At 51.5% G+C, this 14071-nt stretch overlaps 1 protein-coding gene across 4 annotated transcripts in view; it reads right to left on the bottom strand.

The window, feature by feature from the left end:
• Pde2a (phosphodiesterase 2A) overlaps window positions 1-14071 on the bottom strand; it is a 91104-nt gene that overhangs the window by 5641 nt on the left and 71392 nt on the right. For all 4 annotated transcript variants that reach the window (XM_076938951.1, XM_034512349.2, XM_076938945.1 and 1 more), the window contains 17 exons: window positions 12535-12644; window positions 11653-11708; window positions 6777-6836; window positions 6111-6252; window positions 5811-5863; window positions 5549-5623; window positions 5422-5463; window positions 4874-4942; window positions 4532-4662; window positions 3634-3745; window positions 3176-3215; window positions 2984-3047; window positions 2572-2644; window positions 2285-2462; window positions 1979-2091; window positions 1153-1230; window positions 112-234 (listed from right to left, as the gene is read on the bottom strand). In XM_076938951.1, the coding sequence (XP_076795066.1) occupies window positions 112-234; window positions 1153-1230; window positions 1979-2091; window positions 2285-2462; window positions 2572-2644; window positions 2984-3047; window positions 3176-3215; window positions 3634-3745; window positions 4532-4662; window positions 4874-4942; window positions 5422-5463; window positions 5549-5623; window positions 5811-5863; window positions 6111-6252; window positions 6777-6836; window positions 11653-11708; window positions 12535-12644 (1519 nt within the window). The remainder of the gene's footprint in view (window positions 1-111; window positions 235-1152; window positions 1231-1978; window positions 2092-2284; window positions 2463-2571; window positions 2645-2983; window positions 3048-3175; window positions 3216-3633; window positions 3746-4531; window positions 4663-4873; window positions 4943-5421; window positions 5464-5548; window positions 5624-5810; window positions 5864-6110; window positions 6253-6776; window positions 6837-11652; window positions 11709-12534; window positions 12645-14071) is intronic.

Raw genomic sequence — 14071 nt, 5'->3', positions numbered from 1 at the left:
ATGCGCCACCACCGCCCGGCAACCCGGAAGTTCTTATGCACATCTAACTGACATCTATACTTCCTACCCTCTACCTCCATGTGCCAGCTAGGCTGAGAAGGGCCAGCTCACCATAGAAGTGTCATCCTCAGGCAGAGACCGAGGAGTGTAGGTAAAGTTGGCAAAGTTGGAGTCAATGGCAGCCACAGGTTGGATGCCATCATGGAGAAGTTTGGTGTATTCATCATCAGAGACCTGAAGCAGACAAGCCAGATATTAGAACATGCCCTCTTCCCTCTCCACTGTCCTTCCCATCAAATTCCCATGCAGATGTGGGATCCCTTGTCCAGCATACACCAAGTTGGATACCAGCTCTATATACGACTGGAAAGATCACCACAGCACTGCAGCCCACCTTCCTGTGTCCCCTGCCTATGCCCAGATGACTACATCCACGACTGACAATTCTAGGCAAAGATAAAGAATGCCTATTTGTGATACTCCAACCCTGTTAACCCTTCGAAGACTCCAAGTCTATCAGTTTTTCTCTCAGGGAGAGCCTTCTAGATCTAATCTCAGTCCCACATACTATTGCTTTGTGCTTATTCCTAAAATTTGGGACACAGGTGAGAGAAGATGGCCCATTGAATAGTGACTGCCATTTACTCTAAGCTAAGGCTTGAGGTAGCTCTTCTGAAACAGGCCAGGTAATGGGACTGGAGTATCAGCAATTAGGATCATGCAGGGATGCATGGCCACTGCAGCCAGAGTGGCAGGGGAAAGCCCTGAGCAAGGTTTTTAGCCTTCAGGGATTCTGCAAGTAGGGCATACGCTCTGGATGTGGGATGGGGGTAGCTGTCTGAACCAAATTTTCTCCTGGGTGAAAGCCTGTTGGCTGCCTTCAGATTGGGCTAAAAAAAAAAAAAAAAAAAAAAAAAAAAAAAAAAAAAAAAAAAAAAAGAGCTTAGGAGAGGAGTATGGGAAAGTTGAGGAGGCCCCCTAGGCAGAGCAGAGGCCAGGTATTGGTGTGGGTCTGTTTTCCCATTCTCAAGAGCCAGCAATAGCCAAGTTCAGCCTGCATCTGGGTTGCAAAGGATTCTGGGAGTCAGAGAAAACATGTGGAACAGGTGGTCCCAGACCCTAAGATGTATAGATGCTCCAAGAAAGCCTCACCTTCATATGATACATCATCATCTCATTGGCCAGGTGGCTGCGGTATTGGGCTTCATTCACCTTTTTGTATAGAAGAGACTGAGGGGAGAAAATGGAAAGGGTGGGGCTGGAGCTGAAGGCTGTGACATCCTCAAAATGCCGAGAACTGGTACAAATGGGTCAGATTGCAAAAGTTCTCCTTCTTATCCCATTGGGGGCCCAGTATAAGCCATTAGCAATAGCCCAATGTTCAGGCCCCACCCCGACTGGAATCTCAGCTCTCTTACTGGCCTTCCCTATTTTCTTAACATCTGAGGCACTTTGTCCGTGAAACTGGTAGCCCTGGTAGCCCTTGGAGAAGATCAGAAAGGAGGGATTAACTCGGGAACCTAGGTTGGATTTGCAGGCTAAAGCTGCCTAAAGCATGGACAGAAAGACCCAAAGTTTGCTAAAAAGATACTGACTAGTAGATTGGTTTGGAGTTGCTGGGGTAGGGGTGGAATCTTACCAATAGGGCTTTGAATGTGTGGGTTGGGGTTTTTGTTTGAGACAGTGTCTCGTGTAGCTCAGGCTGTCCTCCAATTTGCTATGTAGCAAGGTTTTGAACTCCATCCTCCTTTCACTCCCTCTCAAATTCTGAGATCACAGGCCCATACCACCAGCCCAGCAGAACTATCTGAGGTTTGTTTTGTTTCTTTTCCTTTCTTTTTCATGAGCCAGCATGTATGGCAGGCTGCACAGCACCTGCTCACTGGGATCTGATCCCTGAGCATAGACAGGCCAGAGCAAAGACAGCAGATACGGGGAGTAGGCGGACACCCTCCCTGTCCCAGTAGCACTCCCTCACGTGGGCGATGCTGATGCCACAGTAGATGGAGAAGGCTGTGGCCAGGTCTTCATCAAACTTGCTGAACCATGGCCCATTGATCTTGTTCACTAGTTCAGCCACACCGATGACCTCTGGGAAGAGAGAGAAAACAGGAATTGCTGTTGAAGTGGTCCAGTGAGACCCGCCTTCCTCTAACTCCCCTGGAAGTAAAGCTCAAGACCCCACAATCCCAATGTCTTCAACTCCCGACCCTAGAAACTAAGACCACCTTCCCGTAAGGCCACGCCCTGTCCAGCCCCGCCCCTGGCGGCCACAAGTCTGCACCCTGGTTCTCGTTCTTGATAGGGAAGCAGAGAATGTTGCGCGTGCGGAAGCCAGTGCTGTCATCTACGCCGCGATAGAAAAGCGGATGGGCGTATGCATCTGGGATGTTCAGGATCTGGCCGGTAGTGGCCACGTGGCCCGCGATGCCTTGGTCTGCCGGGATGCGGATCTCATAACTCTGCCCAGACAGGGATGGAATAGAAAGCAAGAAGTTAGCCTGCTTTCAAATGTGGCTTTCCCCCCCCAAGTGCCTTGCTTACTCCCGGACACCCTCCATACTCCCTCACCTCATCGTCCACAACACCACCATCGAACACCTTGGCCACCAGCTCGTTCTGATCCAGCAGGAACACCGAGCAGCTGTGGAGAGAAGTGGTTGTTTCGTGGGGTCCTGACACCTCCCCAACCACTTATGACTAGAATAGCGATTTCTGAGAGCCTGGAAAGTGTCCTAAAGTGAGACACTCTCCTAGGGGCTGGCCATTTCCAAGTATTCCTCCATTTTCATTTTATTTGTTTTGTATTGTTTTGTTTTTAGTTTCTACTATGTGTCATAGAAACCCATGGCAAGCGAAGCTAATGCTGTCCTGGCTAAAACAAGAGCCCAGGCAGAAGGAAATGTCCGACAAGAAGACAGGGAGGAGGCAGCGGTGGTGAGGGCTAAAGCTTCCCCTCCCACACCACCCCACTTCTGCTCACATCTCTGCGTTGCTGAGGTTTCTGGCCTCTGTGATGATCTCCTGTAGCAGGACAGAGACGTCATCTGGGGGAAGGGGAAGGAAAAGCATGTGAGATCTGAGGGATGCCAGGCAAGTCCTCCATGTCTCCTCCCCAAACTGCCCATGTGAAAGTCTCCTCCCCAAACTGCCCGTGTGGGAGATCATCACTTACCCAGGTGGGTGAAGAGGTTCTTTGCCACTTGGAGAAGAGCCTGGGAAAGAGGAAATGAAGATCATAAAGATGGCTCAGGATGTTCTCATCCCTTCCCAAGTGCTCCCAGAGCAGGATGGGAACTGATGTGCCTAATGAAACCCTTTGGCTACTAAAAGAAAGAGCTGGGGGGTGGGGAGTGGGGGCAGTGAAGAATTGGAAGTTTCAGACTTCTGCTACCTTTGCCTCTTGCTGCCCAGATGTTGTGGTAGTGCCCGTGTTAGACACTAGAGGGCAATCACAGACAGTGCCTAGAGCCTGGGGAACTACTGACCTCCCTCTTTAAGCGACTTCCAGGTCACTAGGTTACCTAGCTGCAGGGCTGCCACTGGCCTAAATCACACAGGCTCAGCATCACCCTTGTGGATAGCCTTCTGGGGCTGGAGCTGGTTCAGGAAAAGCTCAAGGCAGGCACTCACCTGGCACTCACACTTGAGCTTCTGCTCCTTCTGGAAGGCCAAGGTGCTGGTGAGCACCGTGCCTGTGTAGTGGAAGCAGTGTTGAATCACATGTTCATCCTCATCTGTGAAGCTGGGAGAAGGGTTGGGGATCACCAGAGAGGACAGGGAAGATGGGATTCCCAGCCCTTTTCTGCTTTCCCGAATGCTACCATGAAGCTCATGCCTGCCAGCTGACAGAGCTCTCTTCACACCGGGACTACACACATGATCCTTTCAGGCCCAGAGCCCTCTCAAGGGAAAGCTCTACTATCCTCAGACCAAAATGTGACTCCTCCTTGGGCTACTGCTTGCTTCTGTTTGTTTGAGGCAGGCTTAACAAACATGTTGCCCAGGCTGGCCTGGAACTGCTAGGCTCACATGATCCTCCCACTTCAGACTCCCTAGAACCTGGGGCTAATGCCATGACACCATGACAACCCCACCCTCAAACTCACAAATCTCCTCCAAGCTTGTTAAAGGCACAAGCCAGGTCCACCACCTGCTCAGTGGCTTGGCTGATGACAGGGACACATATCATAACCTGAAGCTCACAGCCCAACATGTTTCAAGAGAGCTATTGCTTCTTTAAACCAAAGCCACATCTCCCTTTGATTAGAGTCACTCAGATCAAGGCTAGTCTCCCCCTGCAGACTAGAGACTTGCCAAGACTAGAGCTGGCTGTCCACCTGCTCTTCCCTGATGCCCCCACCCTCATGGAGGGACAGTGGCAAAAACCACCAAAACAACAGATGATGGGGTGTCAGCAAGCTTGTATTAACTGAGGCCTACCACTGCTGGGCCCCTTCTCACATTATGACTGGCCCTGCCCTGCCTCTCAGCTCCAATTCCTTAATGACACCCCCATCCCCAAACTCACGAGTGTCCTCCAAGCTTGTTGAAGGCACAAGCCAGGGCCACCACCTGGTCAGTGGCTCGGCTGATGACAGGAACACATAGCATAGCCTGAAGCTCACAGCCCAACATGTTTTGCAGCTGTTGCACATCATCCTGCAGAGATGAGGGAACAGTAAGGAGGGGCAGTGCACCTCTTTCCCAGCTCTCACCACACTCTTCAGGCCACTACAGCATGAGGACAGGATGCCACAAAGTCTCTGGGTCTTGTCTCCCTGTTTCTAGGCTACCCCATTCCAAAGACACTGGGGCCTGAGCAAAGGGTTTCCCACTTCCTCTCCCTTGGCTCAGCATGGCCATGGCTTACAGAAGTTAGGTCCTTCAACTGGATACACTGCTTGTCTTCCACCACCTGGCCCAGGCGTCCCATGGTCAACTGGAAAGTGAAAAGAGACCCAGTTGGCTCAGCTCTCCCCGTGTCAACCCATCCTTGCCTTCCAAGTCTCAAAGTTTCAATAAACTCTTTGAACAGCTCAAAGAATGGGTGGAGCTGATACTGAGGAGATGAGGAAAAATGCATGGGGGGGGGGGGGGCTGGGTAACCAATAGTGAACTTGAAGGTTTTCCCTGACTAGAGAGTGATGAGCAGACCCCAAGGAATCTCACTGATCTCAGGAGATTCTAACAGGTTTGTGTTTAGAAATACTCAACCAGAGAGCTGGTCTCATGTAAGCCTTCCTCTAAGAGCTTGCCTCTGCTAGAGCCTGATCATGAGAAACAGCGTTCTTTTGTAATACTTCTAAGTAGCTCTCACATTCTGGACTACTACCACCAAGACATTCTAGGCAGCCCCAGTCCTGCTAGGGCTTCATGGTCCCTGCAGGTTCCAATGCAGACAATGGAGGTGGAACTCACTGGAAAGCTCATCTCTTCTCCCAGCACTTTATCTCCAATGACCTGTGGGACCCAGCAATGAAGACAGGTTTGTGGGACGAAAGGCAGACACAGGTTGCCCTGCCTCACAGTGGACTTGGACCCTCACCTTGCAGGAAAGCTGCAGATTGTCCTCCGACACTAGCAGGAGGCAGCAGTGAGTGGCCTGTGTCTCCTGCTGTAGCTGTAAGGGGACAGACAGAGCCAGGCTGAGGGTGGGGCTGGACCAGCCTCTAGCCTCTCTGGGTTTTTCAGGATTGAGGAAAAGTAGAGAGGATGGGATGTCCCAATCTGAACTGAGGCGACAGGTTCAAGGGTCTGTTGGTCTTTGGAGAGAGATGGGGTGGAGGAGAAGATGCTCAGGGACTCACATATTGAAGGACTTTGAGCTGCAGAGAAGTGGCATCCAAATCATAGAGTTCCCCTGCAAGGGCAAGACTCAGATCAGGGAGGACTCTGCCTTGCCTGTGGTCTGCTTCCAGGCTCCACCCCTGCCTCTCCTCAGGCTCCACAAGACCTCCCAGAAGACCCACGTGCTTTCCAAGTGTTATCTGGGTTCTGCCTTCTGGTATACCTCATCTCCCAGGTCCTGCCTACTCTAGAGACCTGTCCCTGTCCCTCCAGGATCGACTCTATCAAGTCTTATAGACCTGCCCAAGTTTGGCCCTCACCACACAGTTGCAGGATCTTTCGGTCATGGTCAGTGTATCCTGTCTCATCCTTTTGATCTTCAGAGGCATCCGCTGAAGTGTTCTGAACAGCTTCGGGCCTGCGCTGCTGCAGGGCCTGCACCCTCTGCAGAGCCACCAGAGCCTAGGGCAGGCAGAGTGGCACTGTACCAGTGCCACTACCAACTCCTCTCCTTATTAGCTCAAACAGATCCCTCCTTGGGCCACATAGTGCCCATTGCCCACCCCTGTTCTGGTCCCAAATAATTCAACCCGCTGCTCCCTCCACTTCCTAGGAGTTCCCACTGCCTTTATAGCCTTGCTCCTTCCATGGCCAAGTATAGCCCTCCCCAGCCCCTGCTCACAAACTCTTCCAAAACAGGGTCAGATTTTTCTGTCTAAGACCATCCTGATTAAGATCACAGACCCCTGAAACCTTAAGCAGAAAAGAGCCTCAGTTATGCACTCAGGGTTTTTGACTCATCACTAACCCAGCTAAGTCAGTGCTAGCGTTACCCCATCTTCAGATGTGAAACTGGCTTGCTCAAGGTGGTCGAGCTGGAACCAGAAGCCAGGCCTGTTCAGCTCTCTGGCCAGGTTGTCTTTCCTACAAGCTCTGGCAAGGGCCCTCAGCAGCCCCTGTGTTACCATTGGTCCTACCCGACTCACATGCTTCTCCACCACCTGCAGGCTCTGCTCCTCACTGTCACTCAGCTGGCCACAGTGTACCTGGAGAGAAGGGAGAAGGGACCAGCTGTGACCTTCGCCAACCTATCTTCACTAGCATATCCTCCCATGGCCGGTACACACCAGTTACCACCAACACAGTCTATGACCTGCACATAAGCCCATCCTTCAGGCCAGGCGGCTAGCTCTGGGGGTGACTTTCCCAAGGAAGATGTCCAGGGTAGGTGAAAAGAGTGGCACTTTTCTGTCTGTCCCATCACTCTCCATGCTTACTGTCCCATTCCTGGAGCAAACTGTGCCATAGATAGCACAGTCCAGGAGTACAGTGTCAGGAAGGGGAGGGAACCTTAGACCCTTCTCCACCGTCTACACATGGAGCGCTTCAGGCCCTGATTAGAGAATTTGTGGAATTGGCTTTATTCTCCTGCTTCATCCATTCTGGGTGGGGTTTGAGCTGCCCTTACATCTGGGGTAAAAAAGGAAGCCCAGCATGACTGACACCTGCCAGGAAGCTGTGCAGAGGAGATGAATGGATTGAGGGAAGGAGTGCTTTTTGCTTTACACATGGTTCTCACCACAGTGAGATGCAGTCTTCCCTTTACAGATGAACCAGGGGGCCCAGAAGGGGTGGAGGACTTTGCCAAAGTCACTAAGCAGAAAGTAGCAGAGTTAGGACATCTTTACCCACTCCTCCCCTTCCTGCCTCCCTGTCAACTTTAGATTCATTCTTACCACCCAGCTATCCTCCCCTGTCCCTGTGCAAGTCAGTCACCAGGGCTCCCTTCAGCCATCTTTCATGCTCTGGGAATTTCTCTTCCTCCAGCACTCTTGGGTGTTGAAGAGGGAAATGTGGAGAGACGGAGATGGAAAGAAGTAGAGATGACAGTCTAGGGACCCACGGTGGCCCTCCAGCAAGGCTTCCTCCCACCCTGCTGTCTCAACTTCCTTAGCTTACTCAAAGCTGTTCACCACCTGTGGGGCTCCCACAATGCTTGCATGGGGTGTGGGCTTCATGCTGCTTCCCTCACCCAGCAGCCCCCTGCCTGCCTCCCTGCACTGGGTTCCCTGCCAGGAACAGATGGAGAGGAGGAGACCAGCAGGTTCTCAGGAAGCTCACAGTCTGGCCAGGAGCAGGATGGATGAGTTGGGGTGCACTTGGGAGGGGGTGTGGGACCTTATACCTGAGTGGGTTGGAGTGCACAGACAGACTGTGAATCTTAGAGGGAATAGGATCTGGGAGGCTTCTTACACTTGGAAGTACAAGCAGAAAGGGTGTGTGTGCTGTAGACAGGAGGCTGTCCTGGTTAAGAGCCAAGTGGGAGGTATATGGGAAGATGAGGTCCCTGCGGGGAGGAGTAAAGTCCATGGAGCCATAGAGGAAAGGGCCTAGAACTGGGATTTAGGATGCTATGGTAAACTTTAGCATCTGAGAGCTGTTATCTATGAGATGGAGGGTAAATGACAGGAAGCAAGACTAGAGCCCGGGAGACCTGGAGGAGACTTGGGAAGCTAAGGACTGAGTTGAAACTGAGGCTGGGAATGCGTGGCCTGAGGGCATCTGAGGCAGGCTGCAGTTGTTTACATAACTGGGCTGGACTTTTATGGGTAGTATGTAGAGGAGAGAGCCTTCTTGCTCCTTCTACACCTGGACCCATCTCTCAGGAACAGGGGCAGTTGGGACCCCTCTAGAGCTGGGAGCAGGGCAGGAAACCAGCTCCTTGGTTTTCCAAAGGCCTGGACCCAGATGCAGAGCTGTGAGGTTGAAAATGCTGAGGGAAAAGAAGAAACTGTGATGTTCCCTCATCCCAGCATGCACTGCGAGACTGCCGCAGTCTACCCACTTAGCATGTGCTCATACACACACAGGTACTTACTGGAAGAACCTCAGGCCTTCACATGTACACACTTGCATTCACTTCTCCCTGGAAATACACACACACACACACACACACACACACACACACACACACCCCTCCAGTACCCACACCATCCACATGTGCATACACAAGAAATTAGTTCATACATTCAAGAGCCACACCCATACTTCCAACATTCCATAACACAAACCAGTTCATCTCCCCCAACACACTTGCATGTGGTAACATTTACCCTTGTAAATGTTAATGTTGAGGTGGGTGTCCCGAGTTCGGTGGGAAATGCTAATCAGTGGGTACCAGTGTTTAGAAAGAATTACAAACTTGGCCAGGCTACCAGGCCCACCCTCATCAAGTTCAACATGACTAATGGCATGAACACCCTCTTCTCATGCAAGGAGCTAGCAGGCAGAGCTAGGGGGTGGGGAGCAGGCGCAAATCATGCATCATATGCCAGAGACCAAGAGCCGCCTACTCCTCAAAGACACTTCTTATCCCAGAACTGGAAAGCAGAGTAAGAGACTTTCTACACAAAGACTTTGCAATCAAGGAGCCTTGAACTGAGCAGGGAAAGCTCAGAACTCAGGCACACAGCTGCACCTGGATGGCACGTCTGTCTCTCAGCAGGTCCTCTGCTGACTGCAGCTCCATCTAACCCAATGCTCCTCACAAGACTCCCTGGTCTGCTGGCTAGAGCTTGTGAGCGTCTGCAATCCTCCCTTACTTATGCCACCTGTTCCATGCCCTCCAGACTAACAGTCTGAAGGCAGGAGCCGATGACCTAGCAGGAAGAGGTCTTGGATGGATGTGTGTGTGTGTGTGTGTGTGTGTGTGTGTGTGTGTGTGTGTGTGTGGTGTGCCTGCATGAGTGTGTAGATGATAAACACCAACAGCAGAGAGAGATCCGGGTAAAAGTTGGAGTTATCAAGGAAGGAGCTGATGACTTACGGTTTTCCCTCTTCCTCTGTCTCCTCTACCTTCAGGACTGGGTAGCAGCTGTGTACCTCATGGCTGCCTGTGCTGCCTCTGGGAGGATGAAAGATCCTGTGACCCAGGGAGCAGCTGTCAAGATGTGAGTGTCTTGGGGAGCAGGCATCCTAAGAAGTGTGTTTCTACCTGACTGGGAAGATTCAGGCTTAGAGAATTGGACAGTGAGATGCTCTAAAGTCCTTTCAAGAGCTCTTCGCTCTTGTCGGGATCGTTAAGGAGATGAGAGAATGTCTGTCAGAAACTTCTGAGCCCCAGGTAACATCTTCCTTGGTAGTACACATCTCACAGTTCAGCCTCGCAGGATCACACTCCTCCCCCCACCCCATCCCCGATTCTCACCTCCTCCCCCTGCCTTTGCTCATGCTCTCCCCACTGCCCTTACCTCCTACCTACACCCCAAAGCTTCACTCAAACACTCTCTCCACTTGGGGGGGGGCACCCCTTGCTGCTCCAGTGCCATCAGAGCACCTGCAATTATTTCATTTGGCTCCTGGTGGCCTGAAGGTGTCCCTGCCTGTTCCCAGACTGAAAGCTCCAAGAAGTAGAAATGGCTGGTTCCAGCCCCCAGATGGTGGCTGGCTGAGTTAAGACTACACTGGAGTTTCCGCTCTCCAGAAAGCTGAAGCCCAGACCCCTGGCTTGACACTAGCCAAGGCAAACATGGCAACCATCCTGCTGTTGCCAAGATGAACAACTTCCCAAATGTCTTCACCTTGGGGGAAATGCTTTCCTTTCCACCCAAGTCTTCACTGTCTCAAAGTGAGGACAAGGCTTGCAAGGAGCCTGGCACCTGTAGAACAGTTCTGTCTACAGAGAAGTGGGCTGAAGCCACTGTCTCCCCACCTCAGCCCTTACACCTGCCCTGGCCTGGCCTCAGTCTGCCAACTCTAGGACAGGCTACCCAAAAAACAGGGCAAGAAGTCAGTTACTTCTGTCCACAGCACATCCCATCACCAGGGGAACACCTGGATCTGGGGATCAGTAAGGATGATTCTGGGTTTCCTCCCTCAGGCAGATGGGGCCTCCTGTCAGGGAGTCAAGCCAGGCACCTCACCCCAGTGGGTAGCTGCCCCCTCCAATCCCACTTACTGCCTGCCCTGCAGCTCAGGAAAGGTCAGGCGCCTCAGAAACCTCTAATTCTCTTTTAATGAGATCAGGAGGAGTCCCTTGGAGCCTAATTTATTTGTCTGGGGAACCACTACTCTGATGCTGGCAGATAACCGGTTGCTGTGGCTTGGGGTGCAAGCCCTTTCCTGGGACAAGACAAGGATTTTGACTTCCATCTCCATAAGAGATTAGGAGAGGAACAGAACCTTTGCTGGCAAGGCACCTCTCTATGAAGCTGTGAAGCAGAAGCCCGGGGGTGGGGGTGGGGACACCCCATGATGGAAAGTAAAGAGCATCCAGGAATGCAAGGAAAACAACCTCTTGAGTTCCCATGTGTCTCTATTTCTGATAAAGGCCCTCTCATCCCTCTGGTTTGTAGCTTCAAGAAGCGTCTTGGTTGCTGCTTGTCACCTAGGCAGCTCCACTGGGGACATTCACCTTCTCTTCAGCCCCTAGCTCCAGCACCTCTGATGCCTAAACTGCCTAAGTGTCTCTAGTGGGGACAGCCTCACGTCCCTTTCTATGCCCTTTCAGTGTCTGTTGGTCACAATCACCTCAATGTGTCCCTGTCCCATAACCCATCCAGAGTTTTCCAAGAGGAAAAGATGAGAGCTGAGTTCAGATGAGGCTTGGGTTACCCAATGAACCAGTGGCTTCTTCCTACCAGGATGAGGCCCAGCATTGGTCTAAAATGGCCCAGGCTCTGGTCAAGCCCTCATTTATCTCCAATCTATCCCAGTGGTAGTGCACCTTCACACTCTCCCGACACACACACACACACACACACACACACACACACACACACAGAGGCTCTAACCACAGTCTTTTCCCCCTGCTTTCCTCACCGCCAAACTACCCACAACCCAGCCACTTGGGCAGGCTCTTACCAAGATGACGGCTGCCACAGTTCCAGTCTCCTTGTCCAGCAGAGGTATGACCAGCACTGAGGGGAGGAGAGGGCAATGAGGTGGTCCTGCAGGCCCAGTGAGGCCAAGAGATACTGAGTAAGGACCCAGGGAAGACAAAGATGCAGACAAAGAGGCCAGGACAAAGACTGAGAGACCCAGAGGCCCCGTGAGACAGAGAGCAGACCTGAGTCCATGACAGAAACAACCATAACAACAACCCCTAGACAGAAGGAAGTCCCTCACTTGACAACTTTCTTGTGATTCTCCCAGAAACCCTGGGAGGGAGGGAGGGGGAGAAGGAGGGAGGGAGGGAAGGAGGGATGGAGTGAGTTAGGGAAGGCTGAGCATCCTGGTTCTACAGGTAGGAAGCTGAGGTCCAGAAAGGTGAAGTGACTTGCCCAAGATCACTCAGCAAGTCAGCTCTCCTGACTCCCAGTCTTGTGCACTTTCCACATCGAGACAGAGGACAGAGACCTAGAGAGACTGAGACACGAGGCAGAGAGAGACATGGCGGACAGGAGGCATGAAGAGGACAAGAAAGAGACACAGACAATGACAGCGAACATGACAACTCCAGCCCCATCTGGCAACAGGCATAAGCACACAGCTACAGCAGCCAACAGTCACTGAGACCCTTTACACAGACATTGCATTTGTGCTTCAAAAACACCCCCTCAAGAAAGGCACTGTTGTCCGTTTTACAGTCAGGAAGTTAGGCTTGGGGAGATTAGTAGCATTAGAGAGAAAGTTGGAGGAGGGATGGCTGGAGACATCGAGCACAAGGAGGAGACAGATGAGGCAGAAAGCAGACCTGGAAACAGAACTCAGCCGCCCTGTTCCCGTCTAGTCTCTAACCCTTACCTTGCGTGTCAGGAGCCAGCGGAGCCACCAGCCTGGCCAAGGGCTTTCCCAGTAGGTCCGAAGGTCCCAGCCCATTGCAACTCAGCCTCTTCCGAGAAACCACAGCCTCTCTGAAAATAAAACATGTTCTCACCTCTCAGGTCCTGGATCAAAGAGGGGTTGGGCCCACTCCCATCAGCCTGGCAACAAACAGGCTGAACCCTGTACACATGCCAGAGTCTACATCAGAAGTTCTCAACCTGTGGGTCAAGACTCCTTTCAGAGCTAAAAATGACCCTTTCACAGGGGTCCCCTAAGACCATTAGAAAACACAGACATTTACATTACAATTCATAACGGTAACAAAATTACAGTTATGAAGCAGCAGGGAAAATAATTTTATGGCTAAAGGGTCACCACAACATGAGGAACTGTGCTAAAGGGCTGCAGCATCCGGAAGGCTGAGAACCACTGCTCTAGATGATTTGCCTCAAGATAGACACGAGGAAGGTCAAAATGAGAGCGGGACCCTACCCATGCCCCATGTAAAAAGGCAGGGAGCCACAGCCTAGCCTTCCATATCTCTCGCTGTTGGATGTGAAAAAGACATGCACACAGCCCAAGGCAGATCCTCTGGTAACAGAAAGCAGAGGAACACCGGGGCTCACAGTTAGGGCTGTCAGGTCACATTCTACCCTCGCAACTTGACCTCGGGTGCGGGGTCTACCTTCTCTGAGCATCCCGGGAGAAGCTGAAATCGAGGAGAGGACAAGTCTCCCATTTGTTCAACAAGTTTTAGTGCTAAGCACGGGAGGGAGACACTGCAGGAACCAGCAGAGTTATAGTCACTGGGCATTCATTCCCTGCACCAACAGAGTCATACTGCACCATGCAACTTGCATAGATGATGTGTGAGTTACTTTTCTTGATGCTGTAACAAAACCCTTGAGGTTTTGTTACAAAAGGCAACTTAAGGAAGGAAGGGTTTCTTTTGGTTCACGGTTTAAGGGTCCAGTCCATGCTACAGGGAAGGCAAGGCAGTGAGAGCAGCTCTGAGTGAGGCCATGGGAGGGTGAGGCAGTTGGTCACAGTGTGTCCATAGTCAGGAGGCAGAGGGATGAAACAGGTGGTCATCTTGGCTTCTCATTTGCTCCCTTCTTAAACTGACTTCAGACCCTAGTCCAGGGGGTGGCATGGTCCACGTTCTGGATGGGCCTTTCCTCTAACTAAACACCTCACAGACACATCAGAGGTGTGTCTCCTGGGTGATTCCAAATCCAGTTTAGCTGACAATGAAGATTAACTATCACAATCCCCCCTGTTACCCAAACACATCACTGTAAATAACATTCTTTCTCTGATCCTCAAAGGCCACCTCAAGATGAAAAATGCACATACTTTATATGTAAGAGTCCTCAAAAATCATAACATTATGCAAAAGCTCAAACTCTGAACTCTCACCCGAGGTTCAAGGCAACCTCTGAACTGTACACCAATGTAAAATCAAAAAAGCAATTCACATACTTCCAATATACGGTGGCACAGAATAAGCCTTCCC

Source organism: Arvicanthis niloticus, chromosome 1 (assembly GCF_011762505.2).
Source record: "Arvicanthis niloticus isolate mArvNil1 chromosome 1, mArvNil1.pat.X, whole genome shotgun sequence".
In the NCBI taxonomy this organism is placed as follows: domain Eukaryota; kingdom Metazoa; phylum Chordata; class Mammalia; order Rodentia; family Muridae; genus Arvicanthis; species Arvicanthis niloticus.
The sequence above is the reverse complement of the archived record's forward strand: the minus strand, read 5'-3'. Positions and strand labels throughout refer to the sequence as shown.